The following is a 27,236-nucleotide window of genomic DNA, read 5'->3' as shown; positions in this document are numbered from 1 at the left end:
AAAGGGCTAAAGTAATGCTCAGCCAAAGAATCTTACCTTCCTCTTATACCGGGAGGTTCAGAAATTTAAACATCTTTCCGCATTGTTAATCCAATCCAAGAACAAGCTTGATGAAGATAAATCATATGCAGAGCCACTTGGAATAAGAAATAATGGGGAAAACAGAGGTGCAAGTGGGAGAAGAGAACCAGAGGGACGATCTCGAACTGGCGTCTCAATTGTCGAATGAGTTTGAAGGGATTTCACTGGCATTGAAACCTGGTTGAAGCAAGCAACAATCCAAAATCAGGGATGGAGCCAAAGGGCGGAAGACAGGTACCTAAAACATTTTATCCCGCCCCCCAACACATTCTTTATTTTGCTCTTTATTCGGATTCTTAATTTTACCTAAAGCATCCATGTCCAATATCTGTCTGACACATTCAACTATGAGCTATGATCCTCTAGATATATCTTAAACATAAAACTTGAGCATAACCATGTCGGTTACGTAATCATCTCTGACAGCCAAATTTAGATGACATAGAACAGACCTACATGTACATGCATTTGAAGTGGGGACACTTGAATTATTTTACTCGGTTGTGAGGGTCAAACATGAGTATATGTTCAATTTTTCCAAGATTTTCACGTATTTGGAGAACACTTAGAAGGATCAGATCCCAATATGAATGTCCAGATATGTGTTGGATAGGAGTACTTCAAGAAAATTGAAAAGTCAACAAATCAAGAAGAAAAACTTCTGAATAATCGATGTTTGGAGTGATTTATTACGGAATATTCAACAAAACACAGACAATATTCAAAGAATAGAAACACCAAATTAAATCAATTTATATTGCAATGAGATTGAGAACTGGGCATTAACTTTATTACTTTAAAACTATAATTGACAAGAAAAAAAGTAAATTCATTACATATCAGTCTGTATTGCTCATTAAATTTGTTTTCATGTCATGAATGATAGATGATGTACTTGCATATGATGTAATGCAAGGATTCAAATGGACTGAGTTCTTGTTTCATCAGTATTGCTGGCATGCTTTCACAAACTATTGCATAAAAATTGCTGATTTTTAGTTTCCAACTTCTCACGCATACTTCATTCAAAATACAATAAGCTAAATATAAATTTAAGTGCATAATTGATCTATTGGTTGTTACCTTTCATTCTCCTGTCCATTGTATTAATTCACTACGGTTTACTAATATCTTTGGGACTTGTTCCTCAGCTTCGGTATCATTAACAACACCCCGGCATCTTGGAAAACCACAGTAGCATGCCAAACGCTCGTCAATGGAAAAGAACCTTCAAGACAGAAGTCAGTGACGATTGTGGAACATAATTAATGAAAAAACTGATGCATAGGATTAGAGGAGAACCTATAATCATATGTCAGCTCCTCCCATCGTTTAATATCTCTCTTTGCAAAAATGATAATGTGCTCATCACCATGAACACTAATAACTCTCGAGTAGCAATTGGGCTGCACAAAGGGCAAAAGAGAAAAATCATTAACATCTTTTCTATGCATTTTGTTCAATAGAAACTGATAAGAGTTACAATGCCACATAAGCATTTTTAGAAGTATTTCTGCCTGGTCAACACAAACTACAATTCGTATCATACTAGAATAACTTGATTACATCAAAGGAACTTTTATACTCCCCCTGTCACGTTGTCTTTGACCCTATTCACTTCAGATAATCTCAAATTTATTCCATGTCCAAGATGCAAACAACATGCTTCTTCATTAACTATCTAAAGAAAACATTTTCATTCATTACCATCTCATAAATACACCATTTAGTGGACTCCTAATGACCATGTGAAGGTAAAAGTGGAATAAATTTAAACATGCATGACAAGAATAATAACTAAAAAGAACTACAGAAATATCAGATGTAGCCAGACAAATTGAGACAGAAGGGTATGAAGCAAATTAAATCACAAAGTTAGGGTTGAAACTTTTTCATCTTGTACCATTTCACACACTCATCTTTACCCATGCAAGTGGAAAAATGGAAAGAAAACAAAAATCTATGGCAAGAATTCTGATGCAAACATCTTATGAAGCCAAATGATTAGAAACAGAAGGGCACAAAGCATTCTATATCACCAAAAGCAAGGGTGAAAAGTACTTACTTCACATGAGTGATTGATTAGATGTGCTACGCTTCCTGCTCTAGTGGCATCAATCACTCTTTCATTATCAATTCGAAACAAATAGGTGCCAGCACCCTGAGAGATAAATTACTTAGCATCTTTCAAACTTTGATAATGAGCTCTCTAAGATTGCCCATAGGACAATAATCCAGACATGCAAATGTATGAGATAATGAAGAACGTACCACTAATGAGTTGTAAATGAAATGTTCCCTCCTATCAGCTATGGAAGGTCTAACAAGTTCGCCAGTATATTCAATCATCTACAGAGAATAAGCGTTACATTTCATGTACTCTAGAAAAAGGTCCAGAGAATCCTACAACGTATTAAAGCACATTAATTTACCATGTCTCCTGCCCTATGTGGATGCTTTGCAAAGATTCCAAACCCGTGAATTCCTGATTTCCCTACAGACAAATGCAATTCCAATTACCCAAGAAAAACTAGGACAAAAATGAATGCCACACAACAAAAAGGAACAAGTGACTATTTTAAACTTCCAGATTATTCTTTAAAGAGGAAAAACTAAACTACTAGCCATAGATTGCAGTGATTATGTCATTAAGCAGAATAAAATACTACACTAGTAAACATATACTCAAAAGCGTTGGAATGATCCTTCAAGGGTGGCACCCAATAGGTTTGGGGTTTGAATAGATCTACAATCACTGATTTTACTCACAAGGCAGCCTCCTTTTTACCTAAAAAGGGATGTTATTTGATTTCAATTTGTCAAGAATATCTAAATTAAATATTAGAATTGTTAACTAGATATTTTATTCTGTTAGTTATTAGATAGGATCAGTTTTAATTAGATAGAATCACTTTTTATTCTGTTAGTTATTAGATAGGATCAGTTTTAATTAGATAGAATCAGTTTTATTCTGTTGCTAATTTTATGTATCCTTTTATGTAAAGTTGTTACATTGTAAATTCTATTTAAGTCAGCCATATTCGACAGAAATAAAATATGAGTTATTCGGAACAAGTTTTTCCGACTTTATGGTATCAGAGCCAAAATGGCCAAACCCTATGATGATCCTCTGGTATCGACTCTATGAGTTCTACTCGCTCACCCTCAATCACCCTAAACACTGAATCCTTCCAAAACATATTCATCACTTCTCACAAGTTGAATGGAAATAATTTCTTACAGTGATCACAATCTGTAAAACAATTTATTCGTGGCCGTGGAAAATTCGGCTATCTCTTAGGTACCACTACGAAACCTGCCGAAGAAGATGAAGAATCTGAAAGATGGGAGGCAGAAAACTCGATGATTATGTCTTGGCTCATAAATTCCATGGACCCGAGTATAGGGAGAACTTATCTCTTCCTACCTACTGCTCATGACATTTGGAATGTTGTGAACGAGACCTATTCTGATCTCGGGAACGCAGGACAATGGTTTGAGCTAAAAACTCGGTTATGGAGGCTAAAACAAGGAGAAAAAACTGTCACTCAATACTACACCGACCTCAATACCTTGTGGCAAGAGGTTGACATGTTCAGCTACTACAAATGGAGTTATGCTAAGGACAGGGCTCTATTCCAGAAGATGGTGGAAAAAGAATGCGTCTTCGAATTCCTTGGCGGCCTTAACAAGGAATTGGATGAAGTCAGAAGGCGCATTCTTGGTCGTGAACCACTACCAAGCACAAGAGAAGTCTTCTCCGAAGTCAGACGAGAAGAGAGCCGACGGACAGTCATGCTTGGAGGCCACTCACCAAATCCCACAGAGTCTTCTGCCTTGTTCTCAGGTCAGCCACCACGTTGCAACGATCGTCGGAACGACAGAGATTGGCCAATCTGCGAGCAATGCAACAAGCCGGGACACACTAAAGCCAAGTGTTGGAAGCTACACGGGAAGACAGCCGAGAATTTTTCAGCCAATCGGAATTCTCGTAATGTAAAGAGATTCCATGCCTCATCTGAAGATGCTTCTGAAGAGCCGAAACCTGCCTCAGAACCGTCTGCCTTCAGCAAGAACAACTAGAGCAATTGTATCAACTAATGAGTTCCCATTCCATATCTAACACTCCTAACCCATCATCTTATATTGCCTCTTCATCATTAGCCCAAAAAGGTACATATCCTACAGCTTTCATAGTCGGTTCTAAATCAAACCCTTGGATCATAGATTCAGGGGCAACAGATCACATGACCGGTAGTTCCTCCATATTCTCATCTTATTTTCCTTTATCTGGTAATCTGAAAGTAAAAATTGTTGATGGTTCTCTAACCTCTATAGCTGGAAAAGGCTTTATCATTATTTTTTTGATAGAAGTTGGAGGTCTCATTAAAAACTCCCTTTGTATTCGTTCACATACTAAGAAGTATGTTAACGAACATTGGAAGGAAGAAAAGAGTACCTCAAAGTTTATTAATAAAAATACCCAATACAAAAGGTTACACATAATATCCTCCTATGGTGATATACACCATTACAACCACCATCTTAACCTCATATAACCTCAACCAAAGTCACAGTCGAATCACCTTGTTACTAATTACACCTCCAACAATAGGATTTAAACAACGCAACATAACATACAAAATTAAAGCAACACCTACAATCATATAAACTAAATCAAACCACAAATAGAAATACGAGATCTAATGAGATTCGTCTTCTTCAGGAGCCCAAGAGTTCGGCTTGAATGAAGACTCTATCTCATGCACCATGATCTTGAAGGAGTTGTCACCAACTTTCAATTCCAACGTGGCATCAATTCTCGCACCAGCCTTTGCGAGGACTTGAATTTTTTCCCGGTCAAAGGATGATGTGACTGACAGCTTTCATCGATTGCTAGTAACTGACCCCAACTATCAACAATGATCTTGAAAGTATCCCAATTCCATGCGTGAAACGGAACACCCTCGCATACTAGCCATACTCGGCGACACTCCAATATCAAACTCTCTGACCAAGCTTCCACTATGGAGAACCACTCTGCGAGAGTCTCTGATTAATCGTTCTTCACACTTCTCAATGAAGCAGTCTTCGAAAATCATTAATACCGCATTTCCAGCAGCTCTCATTAAGGAGGTCCTACATGATTAACTCAAAATGAGTTCCTTTATCAGAGGAAGGGCAATCTCATCTATGTTAATCGTATTATTCATGATTGCAAATGCATTGCTACAATAACATTTGTTGGATTTGAATTTCAAGACCCTTGTTTGGGGAAGATGATTGGCAATGCTAAGGAGGTTGATGGACTCTATCACTTGGTCACGGAAAATCCTTCAGATAAACAAGTTCAGAAACCAAGATGCTTTACTACCTTGTCTTGTGAGAATGAAATAATGTTGTGGCATTATAGGTTAGGCCATCCTAGTTTTAATTACTTGAAATATTTGTTTCCAAATCTTTTCAAAAAAAAAGGCAGTTTTTCTTTTCAGTGTGAAGTTTGTGAATTGGCAAAACATCATAGATCTATTTATCCATCTTTAAAGTATATGCCATCAAAACCTTTTTCTCTTGTGCATAGTGATATTTGGGGTCCTTAACGAGTAAAAACAGCCTCAGGATCTAGATGGTTCATCACATTCATTGATGATCACACTAGAGTCACGTGGATTTATTTACTAAAAGAAAAATCCAAGGCAACAAGTGTTTTCAAAAATTTTCACTCACTGATCTATACTCAGTTTCAAGCAAATATTCAAGTTCTTAGAACCGATAATGGCCGAGAATATTTTAATGCAATCTTAGGTGATTTTTTGAAACAAAAAAGAATTATTCATCATAGTTCTTGCGTTGATACTCCCCAACAAAATGGAGTTCCTGAAAGAAAAAATAGGCATTTATTAGAGGTGGCTAGGCTTTATTGTTTGCTATGAATGTTCCTAATCGTTTTTGGAATGAAGCACTCTTAACGTCTTATTTGATAAATCGAATGCCTACAAGAGTTCTTAATTATATCACTCCTTTGCAAGCTCTAAAGAATATGTTTCCTGAAAATAGATCTTTCACTGATTTATCACCTAAAATTTTTTATTGCATTGCTTTTGTTCATATACACGGCCAAAATAGAGGAAAACTTGATCCCCGAGCACATAAATGCATATTTCTAGGTTTTTCACCAACACAAAAAGGGTATAAATGCTTTGATCCTAAATCTGGGAAGTATTATGTGAGTATGGATGTCACGTTTTTTGAAAAACAACCTTTTTTTTGACAAAAACTCTCTTTCGGGGGAGAATGATTCTGAAATGAGTTTTTGGGAACAAACATCCTTGCCAAAATTGGTTGTAAATAGCTCAGTGGAACCAATTCATATTTCTGTAACTAATCCTAGGATTTCACAACCTATAAATTCACAATCTCGTGAGACTCAGGTAGAAACCAACTTGGAACCACCTACTGAACTTCGTGTTTATTCTAGAAGGATGACTCGACCAAGTAATGTTTCATTGGCCCCCAAGGTATGCCAACCATCGGACTCGACTATGGTCTAAGGTACGACTTCTCTTTCTTCTCCAAATTTAGAGCCTTCTACAGAATTCTTTGAACCCATAGCCTTGCGCAAAAGTGTCAGATCATGTACCACAAAACATCCAATATCCAATTTCATGTCTTATCATAAACTCTCTCCAGATTTCAAAGCTTTTTCCACCAGGATTATGGATGATGAACTACCTAAGTCGATACATGAAGCTCTAGAGGTTCCGAGATGGAGAGGCAGTTTTTGAGGAGTTAAAGGCCCTGAAGAAGAATGACACGTGGGATCTAACTCCTTTACCTGAGGGGAAACGATCTGTAGGCAGCAAGTGGGTGTTCACCATCAAATACCATGCAGATAGCTCGATCGAGAGATACAAAGCAAGACTCATGGCACGAGGCTTCACTCAGACATACGGCCTTGACTACGAGGAAACCTTCGCTCCTGTGGCCAAACTAAACACCGTACGTGTCCTACTCTCACTAGCCGCCAATCTGCATTGGACTCTCAGACAGTTTGATGTGAAGAATGCGTTCCTAAACGGTGAGCTAGTGAAAGAGGTGTTTATGGAAGTTCCTCCAGGCTTTGATGAATTGAAGGATAGCAGGGTCTGCAAGCTAAAGAAATCCATTTATGGATTGAAACAATCTCCGAGAGCCTGGTTCGAGATATTCACGAGAGCTGTGAAACAACATGGTTACACTCGGGCCCAGTCCATCATACTATGTTCTACAAACACAATAATGGTAAAATTGCTATTTTAATTGTGTATGTAGATGACATTGTTATGACAGGAGATGACACAGTAGAGTTGGAGTCGCTGAAGAACTTATCTAACCAGTTTGAAGTCAAGGATCTAGGACAACTCAAATATTTCCTTGGAATGGAGGTGGCTAGATCCTCAAAAGGTATAATTATCTCGCAAAGGAAATATGTCCTCAATATCTTGAAAGAGACCGGATTACTCGGATGTAAACCAGTGGCGACTCCTATTGATCCGAATCAAAAACTCGAAAAAGAAGATGGTGCTGAGCCTGTGGACAAGAATCGGTATCAGAAGCTGGTGGGGAAACTGATTTATTTGGCTCATACGAGACCATATATTGCATTTGATGTGAGCTTGGTTAGTCAGTTTATGCATTGTCCCTCAGAAAAACACTCCAAGGTTGTTTACCGGATTCTTCATTACTTGAAAGGGAGTCCAAGAAAAGGAATCATGTTTTCAATGAATGAAAGTCGAAGAGTGGAGATCTTCACTGATGCTGATTGGGGCGGAAGTTCTACAGACAAAAGATCTACCACCGGTTATTGCTCCTTTGTCTGGGGCAACTTAGTTACTTGGAGGAGCAAGAAACAACCAGTTGTCTCTAGAAGCAGTGAGGAGGCCGAGTTCAGAGCCATGGCGCAAGGAGTATGTGAGCCGTTATGGCTTAGGAGAATCTTGGAGGAGCTGAAGGTTGAAGGAGATAAACCGATGAAGTTGTATTGCGACAACAAATCGGCAATCAGTATTGCTCAGAATCCTGTACAGCATGACAGGACCAAACATGTCGAAATAGATCGACATTGCATCAAGGAGAGGCTGGAAAATGGCGATATCTGCATACCGTTTATTCCATCATCAGAGCAGCTTGCCGATGTTCTCACCAAGGGACTGTTTTCTACGATGTTCGAAGGATTTCTGTCCAAGCTGGGAATGATTGATATCTATTCTCCAGCTTGAAGGGGGGTGTCGAGAATATCTAAATTAAATATTAGGATTGTTAACTAGATATTTTATTCTGTTAGTTATTAGATAGGATCAGTTTTAATTAGATAGAATCAATTTTTATTCTGTTAGTTATTAGATAGAATCAGTTTTAATTAGATAGAATCAGTTTTATTCTGTCGCTAATTTTATGCATCCTTTTATGAAAAGTTGTTACATTGTAAACTCTATTTAAGTCAAATCATATTCGGCAGAAATAAAATATGATTTATTCGGAACAAGTTTTTCCGACTTTTCAATTCAATGGGACAACCTCTATCCCCTACCAAGCCTTTTTACTTACGTCTTCTTTACACGGAATAGCTTATATGCACTTCAAAATTTTCCCAACCTGGACAACATTTGTAGCCCAAATTAATTATATATTTCAACCTGTAATAGGTCCCATGAGAAAAGGCCCGGAAGAAATCATTGAATCCAACCGTGCAGTGCATTTACCGCAAGTTTCTATTGGTAACATCACAGATCATAATTCTAGGACATAAAGAATGTTGACTACCATTTTCCTATCACTATCAGCAATTTTTCAGAACACATTGAATAATAATAAAGTTTTACCAGCCCTGCTTCCTTAATACTGAGGAAGTTTTACGCCCCCCCCCCACACATGCACACACAAAAAATGAAAAAGAAAAATAGTAATCACTAACCAAATGCCAGTCTTTTTCGAATGGTTTGCCTCGTGTAATCATACTTCTCAGCCACAGAGAGGATGTTGTTAGGAGCATCTAGCTGGGGAGCTTTAAGCTTGTTAAGACTAAAAGAGAATTTGATACCATTGACTCTATTGTTAGGCACTGTGGTGCCTGACATTGCATGTTGGCAGAAGCCACCAACCAAGTAGGGTTGGTTCTCTACAAACAAGCGCTTTAGGGATGCAGCGGCAAGGGCTTCAGGTTCTTTTCGGCCTCTTCTTCCAAAATGGCTGTAAGGCTCTGCACCAAACAAAAATTTGGCTTATAGTATCCAGCCTTGGTCTAACAGTAAATTAAAACCACACTGAAGCCAAAATTGCTTCTCTATATAGGATGGGTAGGATAACCTTAAATTGAATGCAATTTACCATTTCTTTAGCCAATTGAGAGAAGGAAGGTAACTTCATAGGAGTAAAAATCCCATACGCAAGGAATTATGCAATCAAGAGTGGGATTCAACATTGGTGGGATTATGAATAAGCTAAAAACATCTCACTCGTACATGAACCAGAAGAAAGATAAAATAAAGGCAATTTACTCACCATCCTGCTCAAATCTATAAGCGATCTAAAAACTGCTAGCTAGCTTAGCCAATAATACGCCTTCATATTTTGTAGATCTAAGACACCGCACCAAGCGCCCTTAAAAAAGGAGAAACTTAAATAGCCACCCATAAAGCTATCATATAAAGAAACCATGAGCCAAATTCAGATGTACACAATTTGAAATAATATTACTATAAACACCATATGCATTACTTAAAATAAATTATTAAATTGAATGAGGTTGAAATAATCCACCAAAATTTTTAAAAAAAATGCTAAGACATAGAAAGCAAGAGACATCAAAGGAATCAAACTGCAAGGTAACGAGAATACCAAAAGTACAATCAATGAAGATAATGCAACAAGCAATAGCATACCGGTCCGAGCACAACCAGATGGATTAAGAGGTGGAGTGTAATCCGAACATTGACGTATTATTCTACCAACTTGTTCATCGGATGCTTCTATTTGATCATTAGATGGTTGCCTATGCTTCTTGCAAAAGGAAAGTAGACGAATACATTGATCTTCATCATCTTCATCTACTGAGAGGAGAAACAGTCTCTCCTCATCCTCAAGCTAAGAAACAATAATAAGGCAAATTGGAAGTATATGAACCACGTTCTCCATGAGTTACAAACACAATGATTACAATTACTCAAAACAACGGAAAAATATAACTGCAAAGAATTCCCTAAAGTAATTTCACAATAGACTGATATTACCTCAACACAGAGACCAGCAACACGTGCACAAAGTGGATGATATGCTATCCGACACATAGGATTTGAACACTGAATAATAAGCATTGTATGAAACAAATATAAGCACTGAAAGCACGAGGAAAGTTATGTATAGTAGAACACAAATTAAAAATGATTATTTTGACATACTGTTAAGGTTAAAACAAACATCAAGCTTAACCAAAATGTCCATTGATGCAGGAATTCTACATTCTACATTTTCTTGGACTCAACTATGGGTGTCAGGCATTGGACTCAACCATGAGTGATATCTGTTTCTTACCTAACCATCTTATACTAAAAGACCAACAAACATGCTTTAAAGGACCTAAACAAAAGATGTTGTGCATGGACTTGAAAGACATTCACCGAGAATGATATATTTCGGACACGTTGATCTGCTTACCCAATATGACTAATACAAATCAAGCCCATTTTTCAAGTTCCGGATTTTATGGTTGTTTTCAGGGGAACAAATTGGAAAAGATAGATTCATTCAGCATTAACATATAAAACTTCTATGGTACCCATAGCTTTAAAAAGTCTAAATTAGTGAGTACTTGCTATTTCCATTTTAAGCCAAAAGAATAGAAACAATCTTTACAAAATCCTTGAAGCCCAAAGCTTAATAAAGCGTGCTAGGGCAAATGTGTAATAAGAATAGCCTCACACCAGAAGGTTAAAGGAAAAATCCTTGTTTCTCACTGCACTTTAGTGTCTTCACAACACTAGTCATTAGGGGTAGTTTTCTATTTGTTAAGAAGTCAAGCAACATAGACAAAATGTAAACATGCTCAAACACATAAAAGGTCATTTTCTTTTTCTATCGGGAGTTGGATTCTAGATAACCATGACACTCTTAAAATTAACCACAGCAGAACTGAAACAACATATACTAAAAGTTCTCGTATCAATAAGCACCCTAAATGAACATCAGAAATTCCAATAGACATCAATATCACATAGAAACTAACATAATGTAGATGGGTAAGTTTCAACAAGAAACTACAGCAAAAAAACATTAAACAACAATGTGTCATAAGCTTACTTGAATACAAGCTCCATAAGATACACCACAGATGCTACATAGCAGCTTCCACCGGTCCTGTAATATGGAACGAAATGATCAGAGAGAAAAGAAAACTTACATTATTTAAAAGTCTGATTTGCATGGAAATCAAGGGTATATGGAATTTAGCTTTGAACTGAGGTCCAAGATCCACACCAGACAACATCAAAAAGCACTAAATAAGTCGTGTGAACAAATATATATTCAAAATTACAGTAAGAGAGGTACCTTGCTGATTCTATTTAGCCCATCAATGGGTTCCATTCTCTTGACATCAGATAGACATGTTTCTGGAACATAAATGTTTAGTCAGTACATTACGTATAAAATGTAAAGACAAGAAGAAAATGTAAATTACAAGGACACAGACCAGGTATCCATATGGCACAAGCCAGATGAGCCCAACGGCCATCAGTCGTAGGCTTCATTGCACCCCCTATAAGAGATTGATTCACAGATTCAGTGATGCATAACTCTTGGCTCTGAACAAGAACTTAAGAAAGCCAAATACCTATAACAGGGCAAAGGCAGCAAGGTGGAGGGGACTCGGGTGCCCCAGGGCGGCATAAGTTGCACAACCATAGAATACCATCAACAGGCTCAAGTTCACCATAGCATCTAGCATGCACCTGGACGATCATTAATTAAGATGGAGCAACTAGAAATTTCAAAAGACAAATGTGCACCCTCATGCATTAATCACGTAGGAGAATATTAATACAATGTTGTCAAGGCATGTGCTTGATTCTTGCTTCTTGCACCTTAGCACAGCACTAGACAACAAAAGCACCTCAGGTCCTTCAGGGGCGAAGCCCATTTGATCAGGAGCACTTTTCTGTAAAGTGATAGCATAACAAAAGCATGCCTAATTGAAGTTATCTTTAATTTCTTTGATCTTTCACTTTTTTCATTTGATATACCTTTTACTGGTAAGACGGGAATAGTATTAAATTCTCTGCTTCTCAAAAATTGAGCATTCAACAACAGAAATGGACCATAAGGAAAGCATATATATTGACCAGTAAAAAATTTGTATATTTCGTAAATAAAGTAGACCAGACAATTGCTTGACTGTGCTTTTCTTGCCAATGAAAGCATAGACCTTTGGAGGAAACAAGGGAGGAAAGGTGTGGTTTTTAAAGTTGATTTTCGTAGAGCATATGATTCGGTTGAATGGCCGATTCTCTTGAGACTATTGAATGTCATGGGTTTTGGACAAAAGTGGATTTCATGGATTGAACAATGTGTTTCTTCAACCTAAATTTCTATTTTAGTTAATGGATCTCCAACAGAAGAATTTCATATGGGTAAAGGGTTAGTCAAGGCTGTAGTCTATCCCCTTTGTTGTTTAATATAGTTGGGTTACTCTTACATTTAATGTTGATTAAGGCTGCTGATCTTGGTCTTTTTGAAGGGTTCAAAATTAGCAGGTCAAATAATCCTTTTCACTTGACTCATTTATAATTTGCAGATGATTTAATCTTATTCTGCAGAGATTCTCCTACTCATATTCTAAATATTAGGAAAGTGTTGAGGGTGATCAGTCTTATGTTAGGGTTTCATTTAAATTTGTCTAAGAGTAATTTTTTTTTATAGGAAAAGGAGGTCTCATTAAAAGCCTCCCTCATAGTTGCTTTTAAGAAGAGGCAACTAGCGAAAGGAGGAAAAGAGTACCTCAGTAGATTAATAAACCAAGATTACATAAGACTAAAGATTACAAATAAACACCCTAAATAAAATACCAAACATAACCACTAAAACACTAAAGACAATCAACCTATCCCCTCCTTAGCTAACTTTTCTGCCTCCCAATTACAAGCCTTAGGAACTAGCCTAACCATAATGTCCCTAGCAGAAATTAAATTCCCAATTTCCCCAATCAAAGAACTGAAAAACGAAGGGGCAGCAAAAGGCCTCAAAATCCAATCCACTACCGTTTTACAATCACTCTCAAGTATTAGTCTTCCCTTTAGCACCCATTCCGAATCAGCAAACAAATCAATGCCTTCTTTAATAGCTTTCAACTCAGCAAAAAAAGGAGGACTTGGTCCCACAGCCTTAGAAAAAGCGATCAAAGTAGAGCCAATCGAATCTTTCAACAATCCTCCAATTCCACCCTTCAAGCCATCACCTCTAACCGCCCCATCCACATTGAATTTGTAAAATTCAAGTGGAGGTGGAAACCAACAAGATCCTTCTTCTTTTTAGGAGAATTAAGTGCACTCTTGTGTGTAAGCCGAGGATCCCCTATTAATAAATCGACCTGGATATTAGCCTTAGGAAATTTAGCTAAAAACCATTTGGCAAGCCTAAATCTGCAAATGAAGAACAGAGTATGACTGTCAAAGTTTGAATTTTCAAACACCACTAAATTCCTAACCTTCCAAAGCGACCACATAACCACTCCCGGTATAAAATTCCAGATAGAAGAAGGCCTTATAAAAGACCAAGAGCAAAGTAAAGACAAGGGATCTCTTGACAGAACTGTAGAAACCTCCCATAACCTGTTGAACCTATTCCACAGCTCCCAAGCAACAGGACAAAATAAAGAGATGATGAATTGTTTCTTCTTCGTTTGACATAGAGGACATAGTAAATCTACAAGAGGAACACCTATTTTCTTCAACTCCACTCTAACAGCTAGTTTTAGATGAGATAGTTTCCATAGAAATGTTTCAACCTTTGGAGGAGCCAATCCAAACCATACCCATTTGTTCCACTGAAAATTCCCTCCAGAACTGCGTATAAGTGTTGATCTACAAGCCTTAACTGAGAACAAACCATCTCCATTTCCTGAAAAAGTCAGGAAATCATCAACTGAATCCATCAAAACAATATTATCAATCAATTTCATTTGAGAGATCTATTAATCCAATTCCCAGTCGCATAAATTCCTCTCTTAATCGAATGTTCCAAACCCAACAACTGTTTTCATAACTACCGAAGTCTGCAACTGATCTTGATTTATTAGTCGATAAAGCATAAATCCTAGGGAATTGTTCTTTTAAAGTAGAATTATTCACCCAAACGTCATTCCAGAATGCAATTGATTTACCATTCTCCACTTGAATCTTCGAATTATACCTCAAACAGTCCCCAATATCATCCTTTTTCGCATAGTTGTTCAAAATTCCTCTCCAAATCCATGAATCATGAGGGTTTGCAGCCTTAGTAATTGATAGGGTTAAATTACTGATATTATACTTGCAACATACCATCTTCTTCCATTGAGAGTGTTTTTCATTTGCAAACTTCCAACCCATTTCCCAAGTAACACTCTATTAACCATAGACAAATCCATAACTCCCAAGCCACCCTCCTCATAAGGTTGACAAACCGATTTCCAATTTACCCAATGAATCCGTTTCTTTATAGGACCATCCCCCAAAGGAAATTAGCCATCAAAGAATTTAGCTTATGATTAATCTTTGAAGGAATTTTGAATATAGAGGAAAAAAATCGACAAGGATGACAAAACTGCCTTCACCAACACTAATCTCCCTGCAATCGATAATGAAGTAGCTTTCCAACCTGCTAATTTGTTGTTAAACTTTTGAATTACTGATTCCCACAACAATTCTGAATTTCTGTTTGAACCAATGGGTAACCCAAGGTAAGTCATAGGAAAAGCCCCCACACCACAACCTGCAATAGAAGCCCAATCCTATAGAATCTCCTCATCTAAATTAACACCAAACAACTTACTCTTGGATAAGTTAAGATGGAGTCCTGACATTAAACTGAAAACCCTCAAAACTCTCCTTATATTAAGAATCTGAGTAGGAGAATCCCTGCAGAATAGTATTAAATCGTCTGCGAATTGCAAGTGAGTCAAATGGAACATATTATCGTCCCTACCAACACTGAACCCTTCAAACAAAGCACAATCAGCAGCCTGGTCAACATTAAATTCAGTAATTCCTCAACTATATTAAACAGCAGAGGAGACAAATTGCATCCTTGTCTCAACCCTTTGCCCATCTTAAATTCCTTAGTTGGAGAACCATTGACTAGGACAGAAATAGAGGCAAATGAAATGCAAAAATCAATCCAAGAAATCCACCAATCTCCAAATCCCATAATTTTCAGTAATCTCAACAAAATCGGCCATTCCACCGAGTCATAAGCTCTTCGAAAATCAACCTTGAAAACAACACTTTTCCTTCCTTTTTTCCTCCAAAAATCAATAGCTTCATTGGATAAAAAGGCACAGTTAAGCAACTGCCTTCCAGGAATAAATGCGAACTGTGTGGGACTTACAATATCCTTAATAACAGAAACAAGCCTTATAGCTAGGACTTTGGAAATTATTTTGTAGAGACTGCCAACTAGGCTGATCGGTCTGTTGTCCTCGATTCCTTCAGGATTTCAGATCTTGGGGATCAAAGTAATAAATGCATGATTAACCCCATGCTCCCAAGTCCTTCCATTGTAAAAATCTTCAACAAATTTCATAATAAAAGGCTTCAAGATTGGCCATAATTTCTTAAAGAAACCCATGGTATTAATGTGGAAGAGAACATCTTAAAAGAATGGGCGTGTGAAGCAGGATGTGGGGTGGGATCTTTTCCTATGACGTATCTCGGTTTACCACTTGGTGCAAAGAAAAATTCAGATTTTCTATGGGAGCCAGTAATCCAAAAGTTTAACAACATATTAGCAGGATGGAAAGCTTCTTCATTGTCGATGGCTGGAAGATTGGTGTTGGTGAAATCGATGCTATCCTCATTGCCTATTTTTTACCTATCTATTTTCAAAATTCCGTTCAAGGTATGTCAAAAGTTGAACTCATTTTTTTTTATAGGAAATAGGCCCCGTTAAAAACCCCCTTCTTAGTTATTGTGTTGAAAAAGCACAATAACCAAAGGCAAGGGAAAAGGGTGCCCATAGTTTATTACCAAACATAGGAAATACAACCAGACCGACACACACAAACAAAACCGACTTACACCACCCCTGAAACCCCAAACTCACCAAGCCACAACCTCAGCACTCACTAACCTATTCCAAATTTAGCTAAACAGTCAGCTTCCCATTAATACATCTGCTAATATGCCTAAGAGAAACACTAAACTGCAACACTGTCTTCTGAATTTCTTTGATCAAGTCAACATAGAGAACCGGGCACAAATCTGGGTTGTTGATCCATTTTAGAGCAAGAAAAGAATCACTTTCCAAGATTAAAAAACCTTTATCCCTCCAAACTGAATCAAAAAATAACTCTAACCCTGCTTTGATCGCAAAAATCTCTGCCTGAATCGGAGGGCACGGACCTGTTGCTCTCGAAAAGGAAGCCAGCTACATATTATCAACATCCTTTAGGATTCCTCCTATACCACTTCTTCTCCAATCAAAAGTTGAACTCATTGATGGCCAAATTTCTTTGGGGAGAAGGTCCAATAAAAAAACATATACATTGGGTAAATTGGAAAACGGTGTGTCAACCATATGAAGAGGGAGTCTTGGATCTAAGCTTGGTAAATAGTGTTGCTTGGGAAATGGGTTTGGAAATTCACTAATGAAAAAGAGTCTCAATGGAAAAAGTTTCTTTGCTGCAAAAGTAATGTAAGTAACTTGACTCTATCTATATGCAATGTTGCCTCTACTCAAGACTCATGGATCTGGAGAGGTATTCTGAAAAATTATGTGAAAAAAGATGAAATAGGGAACTGTTTGAGATCTAATTCGAAGATCCAAGTGGGTAATGGTAGATCAATTGCATTCTGGAATGATGTTTGGGTTAATGATTCGATGTTAAAAAGTCAATTCCCCAGATTTTTGCTTTATCTACTATCAAATGGGGGAAAGTGGCAGATTTCGGTAGCTTCGAAAATAATGGTTGGGTTTGGAATATTCAGTTAAGGAGGAATCTATGCGATTAGGAATTAGATCAATGGGTTGCCTTAATGTCTTTGATTGAGAATATAGTTCTGGATGATTCAGTGGATGACTTTCTTGCTTGGTCAGGGAAGGGTGATGGTCTGTTCTCAGTCAAGTCTAGCCGATTAACGCTATCTACCAAAACGGGAGGTAGTTTCGAGTGGAATAAGTGGGTTTGGTATGGTCTGGCCCCTTCTAGAGTTGAAGCATTTCTCTGGCAGATCTCTCATCAGAAATTGGCAGTTAGAGTGGAGTTAAAGAAAAGAGGAGTTCCCTTGGAAGATGTGCTTTGTCCTTTATGCCAGAAGCATGAAGAAACAATTCAACACCTTTTCATCTCATGCTCAGTTGCAAGGGAGTTGTGGAATAGATTCCTAAGGTGTTGGGATATTTCTTTAGTTTTGCCTTAAGACCCCTCTTCCCTGCTCTCTTCATGGTCTTTTCTAAGGCCTTATTCCTCTATTTGGAATTTTATCTCGGGAGTTATTTTCTAGTCATTATGGAAGGCTAGGAATTTGGTTGTGTTTGAAAATTGGAAGTTTGACAGTTCTTCTTTGTTCTTTATTTCCATATTTAGGCTGGCTAAATGATTTTTAGCTAAATAACCTCAGGTTACTATTCAGGTAGATTTACTAGGAGGGGATCCCTCGCTTGCAGACAAGATTCGTATTAAATCTTCTAAGGGAAAGAAGATTAAATGTTGGCTTCCACCACCACCTGATTTTTTTAAATTCAATGTCGATAGGGCGGTTAGAAGTGATGGATTGCAAGGTGAAATTGGAGGAATTTTGAAAGACTAATTGCTATACTTTAGCCACATTCTCTATTGTGTTGGGTCAGGTCCTCCTACTTTGGCTGAATTGAAAGCCATTAAAAAGGAATTGTTGTTTTCCTTTTTTCTGAATGGGCTTTGAAGGGAAGACTAATCATAGAGACGATTCTAAAACTACAGTGGACTGGATTTTGATACCATTCTCTGCTCCTACGTTTTTCAGTTCTATGGTCGAGGAAATTGGAGCACTAGTTTCTGCTAGGGAGATTATTGTCAGATTAATTCCTAGGAACTGTAATTGGGAGGCTGATAAGTTAGCTAAGGAGGGTATTGGTTGAATGTGTAGAGGTTTTTGTTGTAATGCTTGGTGTTTTATTTCGGGTAGTTTATTGTGTAAATGTACTCTTATGTATTTATAGTTTATCTATAAATTGAGGTACTCTTTTCCTCCTTCCGCTAGTTGCCTCTTCATAAGAGCCAACTATAATGGTGGTTTTTAATGAGGCCTCCTATTTCTATCAACAAAAAAAAGTAAACCAATCTCTAGCGTTTATTATATACCTAAAGCTTTTTGGATGTATGCATGTATGCATGTATGCATGTATGCATGTATGCATGTATGTATGTATGTATGTCCAAAAATATTTCACTTTATCACTCAAGTTAGCGCTTTCTTTGCACCTTGTTCCTGAGGCAATATACGGCTTCTAGGCCTAAAGTGTGCCCTTGACAACATTGGATTAATAAAGAATAAGCAATCAATTTCGATTGACAATTGAAATCACATACGTCCAAAAATATTTCACTTTATCACTCAAGTTAGCGCTTTCTTTGCGCCTTGTGCCTGAGGCAATATACGGATTCTAGTGCCTAAAGTGTGCCCTTGACAACATTGGATTAAAAAAGAATAAGCAATCAATTTCGACTGACAATTGATAGCATTCAATTTTACAGATGAAAAGTTGATGAATATCCAGTTGTCTGATCAATGATAACATAAATGGCATGTTATTCATATGAAACATGTAAAAGAGCATTACCATCATTCTGCATTTGTCACACTGGAGAAATAGATTGTTCTCATACTCCTAAAAGCAAAGCAACATCAGTCAGGTAACAAAGTCAAGAATCAAAATCATAAGAGGACAACAAGATTCAACCGATAACAAGGGTAAAGGTGCAGAAACAGAAACTTAGAAAAGCATGATCAAACTAGGCTTAGCGTCTCTGAAAGAGAGAGAAACAAAACAAAATACTGGTAAAGGATGTTAAAAAGAGAATAGAATAGATAAATAAATAAATAAGAACAAAAGAAAAATCAAAGAGTGACCAGGTAAATTGAGCCAGCACTTTTGTGTTATCATGTTTTCTATAATGAGTACTTTGACAGCAATTAGTTCCTATATATGCCAAAAAGAATTTCCAGGAATAATTTTAACAATAAATGGTTTTTCATGGCCGGTGCTATTAGGTGTCGCATCTTATGTCACTCTTGTTCTGATGTGGTTTGTTTAAAAACTTATTTAGATATTAGCAATCTTTTTCTATATAAAACTGATAGGTATCTTCTCACTTTCAAATTCCCATCATAAAATTAGAATTTGATAACAATATGGATTGTTTCACTGATTCACATTTACATATTTAAAGGGGAAAAAACTATATGCGCATATAATGAAAGTCAATATCCATTTGTTTATGGTTCCGAAGGAATATGACATGATCCACATTCACAAAATTGTCCAAGAACACTGACTCAAAGCATCCAATCTAAAACCCGACCACTGAGGGACAACGTAGAACAATTATTAGCATGTAAAACACCTTATATAGAAAGAAGATAGTGACAGTATCAGAACATATTAAATTGCTGTTTACCTCGTCCATGTGGCAGACACTACACTTATCTAGGTCTTTCCAGTCAACGCGAACAGGTCTATAACCAGCAGGCAGGTCTCGAAACCTTCCAGAGGCTAACTTGGATGCAGAGAACTTTAAAGAAAGTCTGGATTTTGACAACCCCTGTCAGTATGATAGGAACTCATTATAACCTACAAAAATAATAGAATCATGCAAGTACAGGTCTCAACACTTGCAGTCATATAACCAACAAAGAGAATAAATATCATAAGATGTCCTATTAAAACCAAAGCCATTACAAAAGCAGTTTGAAAGTTCTTGCAGATTGGGAAGTTAAAACACAAAAATCCTGCCTTAAATAAATATAGCATATATAGACCCTGACTCTGTTATTAGTTCAACAATTAAACGTCATCCATAAAGATAATAAATTCCTGCTTGGACCACTCAGCCGGTCATTTAGGCAGCAGGGCATAATAGAAGTAATAATTATCATATATAAGATTTCAGCCTCAAGTCAATAAGTCTAGCAAAATGGAACTATCAAGTTTTTTCTTTAAAAAAAATTCAAAGTTAAAGAATGAAAAGCACAAAATGGTGAGCATAAGTGAACATTTAATTATAAGGACGAATTTGAGGGTAACCATATATTGGTTTATGGAATTTGTTTAATAAAAACAGTGTACAAGATAATTGAGATTGATCCATAACAAAGTACTGAATAATAAGATTGAATTTTGTATACCACTAAGTGCAACCCTATGAAGTACAGACACTTCTGGCAGGGAAGAGTCCAAGTGTCGGACACATGTCCATCCCGGATATAGCAACACAGAAAAATACATGTCAGACACACAAGGACACGTCAAAAAATTACACTCCATCAAAACATGTTTAGGAGATGGCTTAACATGTTCAGACACACAAATAAGATTTATATTATTTTGCTTTTTCCTTCTAAAATACAAAACTAACAATTAGTAATTTATCCAATGATTTTTTTTTTTGAAGTTAATATATTTAAATTCAAAAGCTATTTGCATGTAAATGTTTAATTGATAAGTATTAGTTTTACACTTTTTATTGGCACCTGCTGCCTTATTCATGTCATTTTTTTTAATTCTCGTATACAGTGTCAGACCTGTATGATGTGTGTCCGTGCTTCCTAGGTGCAACTTCAAATCTAAGGAAAAATGAAGATACTACTGTACCTGTATTAATTTTATAACTTCAGGGTTGGAGAAACCAAACATATCAGAGCCAGATTCAAAGAATCTTCCTTTTGAAGCATTGGAATCAGAAGAATCATTATGCATCTTTCTTATCCTTCTATATATCTTATTCCAGCAAGCTGATGGGTCTGGTCCTTCAAACTGATACAAATACTCAATATAGATTAGGTGCTACACTCAATAATTTTGACAGTAAGAACCAATTTAAACAAAAGCAGTGATAGTAATATGAATTGCCAGTCCAGTAAGGAATATATGCAAACTATGAATCCAATAACTGATGAAAAATCTATTGTGGATAAAGATTAAGAATCAAGAAACCAAAAAAGGAATGCAATCATACTTCTACAATTTCCTAATATATATGTATTTAGATATTTCAATTACTACTTCATCCATTCTGATAACTGACACAACAAGCTCCAAGGTATTGGAATACCTGAGCAGCAGCGATATTCTCCCATCATACAAAACAAAACTCCTGAAACCTTTACAAACACCAAAGATTTGAATATTCTAGTGGAATCTATTACAGGAAATACATTTTTCCAACTGGTAATAAACTTTGTTTGACGTTTGGGTTCTGGGTTAAGTTAGCTTTAACGACCATTCACTTTCTTCTCATCATTTATTTATTTAATTTTTTACTCATCTAAACTACAAGTTTGCCAAAGACCTAGAACTCCCTTATATCCCCATATTCCCTGTAATGAGAGATAAGACCAATACCAGGAAGGAAGAACATATTTGAGCAATGAGCATCCTGAATCATGTGATATTCCCCATGATGAACACACAATGATAAAGTAAAGATGATGATCAAAGAAAAACGGCCTTAATATCACAAGATTAGCAACAAAATTCAAATTTATATCCAAATATTCTCTTCTTAGAACCTGAAGGAGTCCTTAACAAGTTTTATTAAGTTAATGGGCTTCATGTGGTTATTTGAAATCCTAACCACTCTTAAATGTTACTCCAGATTACAACACCAAACAAGAGATAACTCTAGTATCTCCTAGGCCTCACACACGTGAAAGTTCTAAGGAAGCATGGACAGCCTAAACCAAGAACAGATGGTGTACAATGACATCTAATTATTTTATTTGGATCTAACAGAACGTGGAAAACCATATTATTAGCAAGCCCAAAAACAGTGAAGTGATGCATCATGAACAAAATTAGACAACTGGAATGAGAAACTCATGAGAAAGTGCAAAATGTGCCATGATTAGCAAATGCACAAAACAAGGAGGCAGCATAATACAGTAACTTTAAAATCATTTCATCATGTTAAACAACTAACCTTCTCTCCATCACACGCCACTCTAAATAGAGGATGATTCTTTGACTGAGGATCTCTCAGCACTTCCATCCTATACAAGGTACAAATACTTGGATCTAACAGACACGGGAAAATCAAATGTCACGTGTTGCCAATAAAATAGGATAAGCACAAGAAATTGAAAAAATAAAATAGAAAGTATTATGCATAAAGTAAAAGACAAAATGCCTTGCCTTTTACTGAAATAGATTCCCTAACAACAGTGTACCCTTCAGGCCAGATTATCCCATCATCTTGGAAATATTCCGAGTCCTTGACAATTTTTCCTGTAACAATAGTCCCACAATCTATGAGTAATAATTAAACTTTCAATCTTTTAGAAAACGGTACTTGATAATCGGAAGTAAATCAAATCACCAGAAACTTCAACCCAGCTACATATCATTCTAACTGGACTGGCACTAACTCTAGAAAGAGTTTGGCCATCAGCAATTTACTAACTACTTCCACTAGCATAATTTCCAGCTTACCTCTGAAGCACACATACACCAAGCATCTGCTTTAACAGTACTTGACAATTTGCCAAAAGAAAAATCAAAATCCAAGAGGCAAAAGAGAATTGAAAAGTTGTGAATAGCCAAATATGCCTAACCATCTATGCATCAGATGCAAAATTGTATGACATCTCAACTTATACAAATAAAGCAATTCAAGGCCACCAGAAATTACCGAGGCTAATTATTTGCAAGTCTCCTATAACATAAGAAGAACCTCTAGGTCCACTAAGAGTTATCTGAATCCCCTGATTTTTTTTCATGTGATCTTCAATGGAATCTATATTTTCTTTATCTTCACAACTTGCATCACCTTCATCCTCGGTCCTTCCATTTTGTAGTTGTAACATTCTTCTTGGAAGCTTCTGTTCACACAAATAGCTGTTTGGAACAAAAGATAGAAGCACATGACTGTTAACTCTTGCACAAAATTGCAAGAGTGTAAAAAAACATGGTATTATACGTATCATTGTCATAGTTAAGGGAACTGTACAACTACAAAGACAGGAGGAGTTACATCAAAGAAGAATACAAAATTGATTCGGTAGCACCAAACTTAAGTAATACCAAAAGCATAAATGCCCATAAATCATTTAAACAAGATGTAATCACCTAAGAAAGTTGGAGAATAACAAATAGGTTAACAATCCCCACGGCTACATGCAAAAGCATAAAAGTCAAGAATGGGAAGCAAGGATGAGTAAGAGGCATATTGAATAACCTCAGAAGAACATTGTTTTCAATTCATTCACAATGTTAGTCCGAACTATGCTTTACATCGAAACAATTGATAGACATGTGTATTCCATTGGAATAAGAACGATGGATATATGCGAAGAGGGAAAACTTTCTTTATCACATTATTTTTCATAACTTGAACTAAATGAACCTTAGCAACTAAAAATAACTTACAATTTTGCTTCCTCCAAACCCATAGTAAAACGAGGTTTCTTGCACTTCCGGTGAAGTGATGAGAGAAGCCCTTTGAGAAAAGAGACCACCTGTTTCAATTTTATTCTGACAATTACAAAAGGAACTGATGAAATCAGCCCTCAAGATATAGAAGTCTAGCATCCATGTAAAACAAGAACCTTATTTCTCACAACATTAAAATACACACCTTGCAAAATCATGGGTGCCAAAAAATTGAACTGGAACTGATCTTCCACCAGAAATCTTACTCAAACCTTTACGATCACCAATAAGTGATTCATCTACCACAATTGCTGGCCACATTGCATGACCTGCAGCAATAACTCAAAAGATAATCTCATTGAAATATACATAAATATTGATAACTTACTTGAAAGAAAAATCATTCATCATTAAATGCATCAAGATATATTTATAGCACTAGACCCCGGAGACATACAAAGAGCACTTGTCAAATTCTGATAAACCTTGCAAGACCATTGTAGAAAAATTGAACAATTATTATTCTTCAACAAATGCAAAAGCTTCAACAACAAATGATAAAATTCATAGGTACACACAAAATCAACTTCTAAGAAAAACTATGTAACCATCAGAGACTAAGAAGGAAGGAGTCCTCAAAAATATTTCCCAACTTCCAGGTTCATCTCAAACAAATTACTCCAAAGTGTATCATAGCCAATAATCAATGACAGATTGACAACCCTTGACATATCATGTCATGACAGTAAAACACTTTCTATAGTAAGTTGTAATTGTCTCCGATTAACATAATAGGAATCAGATGAATTTAGTACAAACCAGTAAGTTTTGCCCATATAACATCCCCAGGTTCAAGTTCTTGACAATCATCTTGACTGGCAGCCAATGCAACCATCTCATCATAGTCATAGCAACCATTGTTTGTACTATCAACATTGAATCTCAGGTTCAGGCGCTCCATCTCTTCATGAGAAACATGAAACTTCAGTTTCTCATTAGAAAGCATCAAATCCTCCGTATCTCCATCTTCATATTCAACCTGCATTTGAACTTTTCAAATAATGAAGAAACCAGCCCATGAAATAAAGTATATTTTTACACTATTAAATGCCAAAACAATTTCTATAATCATAGAGTAAAATAGTATATATATATATATACACACAATGGCCATACATGATGTCTGTTAGTCTCCGAATTGTACCCAACAACTCGACCTGAATACCAATCAGCATCCAATGGCCAAAAAACCTGTAATCAAAAAAGATTTGAGTCAAGATGTATGAAAGTTCAATGTCTAGAAGTAGCAACTTCAAAGAGCCATTAAAATGCTTTCCTTGCATTGCAATCCAACGAATGCTTTTGGATCAACACCGTCAAAACTCAACCTAATCAATTTACAACATTTTCCAGTTAATATAACCAAAATATATAGACAATAATCTGTAGTTAAAAATGAGAAAGGAGGAAAATTCAAACAAACGCCTTCTGCATCAAGATTGCAGCCATTTAAACCCAATTTACCAAGACTCCTTTCAGCTATTTACTTTGACTTCAAATCCAGAAAATAATTTCATAAAGCAAAATCGATTGATTATAGATAAACCCCACACACATAGAAACCACGCCAATTCCAAACAAATTTCATACATATGTTTGCATTGCACCCCAAATGCCTTTTTTATATCTCCTATAGAAACAAGATTCAGTAGCAAATATTTAATCTAAATCAGCAATACATTAAATTAAGCCATCCTCGATATTTACTAAAAGCATATAAAAAACGAAATAAATTTAAAAAAGAACACTGACCTGACCCATCTCTTAGCAGTAGCGGAAACAATGAAACCCCGCAGAGAATTCAGAGTAGAAATATGATTCATTTTCTTAACAGAATTACTTTTCACGTTATTATTAACACTGCCATTATTTCTACAATCCCTCAAACGCGAGCGATCTGGCTGGCACAAAACACTCGGGTCAGCCCCCAAATTGGCCAACTCATTACTCCTAACCCTCCTCTTTTTCCTCAAAGTCTCATCAATTTCACCTTTGGCCACTGTCTTTTCGCCCTCTTCTTGGAGCAAAGGGTCGTAGGAGTCGCATTGGCAAGGGCGTTTATGGCGACGAGAGTAGACGTGCAGGACGGGGGGATTGTGGGGTTTGAGGAGGTGACCGTTGCCGACGATGAGTTTACGAGCTTTGATCTTCTTGGACATGACGTTGGATGAGTTAGTGGCGCTCACGCATAGAGAAGCGGCGGAGTAGACGCGGTCCAAGGAAACGTAGCGAATCGGAGTCTCGGCTTCTTCCTCGTCTCCTTTCTTGGGAAATGCCATGGATGGAAGGAGCTGTTGAGAGTTGGAAATGAGGGGTTCGGGGGGCAGAGGAAGAAGAATCAGAGCTTTTAGGGTTTTAAATGGGGATTTGGGGAATTTGGAGGGAGAAAAAATACTGGCTTCCTTTTTTCTATATTTGTTTGGCCCCAAAATTCTCGCTTTCCCGCCGAGCAAGTACAAGGCCAAGGGCACCTCTTCTATGTGTGAAATAATATGCAGAGTAAAAATATAAGGGTAAAGTACCTATATAGTCCCCCAACTATAGGGAACTTCTTTTACATCCTCTAACTCTGAAACATTACAACATAATCACCCCAATTAACCAAACTGATGTCACGGTTAATAAATTGAATAATAGTAATTGTAGTTTTTAAATTTTACACTTTATTTTACTTTAATCCTAATTTTAAACATTAACCTACAAAATTTCAATATTCTATCAATTTTTTAAAATTTCTTTTATCATTTTTTTGTAATTTTATCTCCATTTCTTATTGTTAGCTATGAAATCCCATTTGGTTTTGATCTGTTGTTCATTAAATTCAAAATCATGGTGAAAGCATATGGATTTCCCTTAAAAAATGGAATTTCTTTTTTCGTGAATGAATTAAAATATTTATAAATTTAAAGAAAAAAATTGTAAATTTTGGAACAGAGAAGCGTAAGTGGTCATATCTGGGAAGAGAAACAAAAGAAAATTCAAAGAAATGCTTCAAACCCTAAGAATTTATAAGTTTTGGAGTATGGACTAAAATGGAACAACTTCCAAATTCAGTGAGCAAATTTAGAAGTTGAAATGTTTCGAAAACTTGCTTGATATTCTAGGTAGGGCTATAAACGAGTAAAGTCCAGTTTGAGTATTGTGAAACTCGACTCAACTTAAAAAGTTTAAAGTTGAATTCGACCATAACAAGTTGAACTCAAAACATTCTCAATACTTATATTGCATTTAAAAAAACAACA

The 27,236-nt window shown here is 36.5% G+C and overlaps 1 protein-coding gene across 1 annotated transcript; it reads right to left on the bottom strand.

The window, feature by feature from the left end:
• Positions 1-26,434, bottom strand: LOC120197252 (histone-lysine N-methyltransferase ATX2-like). The gene is made up of 25 exons (XM_039198849.1): positions 25,747-26,434; positions 25,271-25,322; positions 25,111-25,185; positions 24,754-24,973; positions 24,140-24,263; positions 23,932-24,036; positions 23,195-23,400; positions 22,699-22,791; positions 22,487-22,581; positions 21,160-21,321; positions 19,967-20,110; positions 19,129-19,176; positions 11,948-12,065; positions 11,807-11,872; positions 11,665-11,726; positions 11,416-11,472; positions 10,350-10,418; positions 10,002-10,203; positions 9,035-9,319; positions 2,514-2,575; positions 2,353-2,430; positions 2,147-2,242; positions 1,384-1,487; positions 1,165-1,309; positions 1-258 (listed from the first exon to the last, which is right to left on the bottom strand). Exons 1-24 carry the CDS (start codon positions 26,271-26,273, stop codon positions 1,168-1,170), a joined length of 3,192 nt encoding a protein of 1,063 aa, XP_039054780.1. The 5' UTR covers positions 26,274-26,434; the 3' UTR covers positions 1-258; positions 1,165-1,167.
• Between the last annotated feature and the right edge of the window lie 802 nt (positions 26,435-27,236).

This window comes from Hibiscus syriacus, unplaced genomic scaffold (genome assembly GCF_006381635.1).
Source record: "Hibiscus syriacus cultivar Baekdansim isolate YM2019G1 unplaced genomic scaffold, ASM638163v2 tig00004777_pilon, whole genome shotgun sequence".
NCBI lineage: Eukaryota > Viridiplantae > Streptophyta > Magnoliopsida > Malvales > Malvaceae > Hibiscus > Hibiscus syriacus.
The sequence above is the reverse complement of the archived record's forward strand: the minus strand, read 5'-3'. Positions and strand labels throughout refer to the sequence as shown.

Bases quoted from the DNA above. Each gene is read 5' to 3' on its own strand.
- LOC120197252 (XM_039198849.1), bottom strand. From the start codon at position 26,273: ATGGCATTTCCCAAGAAAGGAGACGAGGAAGAAGCCGAGACTCCGATT. The intron at 25,323-25,746 runs GTCAGTGTTCTT...TAAATTGATTAG, and splicing joins ACTGCTAAGAGATGGGTCAG to GTTGAGTTTTGACGGTGTTG. The intron at 2,243-2,352 runs GTACGTTCTTCA...TTTATCTCTCAG, and splicing joins TCATTTACAACTCATTAGTG to GGTGCTGGCACCTATTTGTT.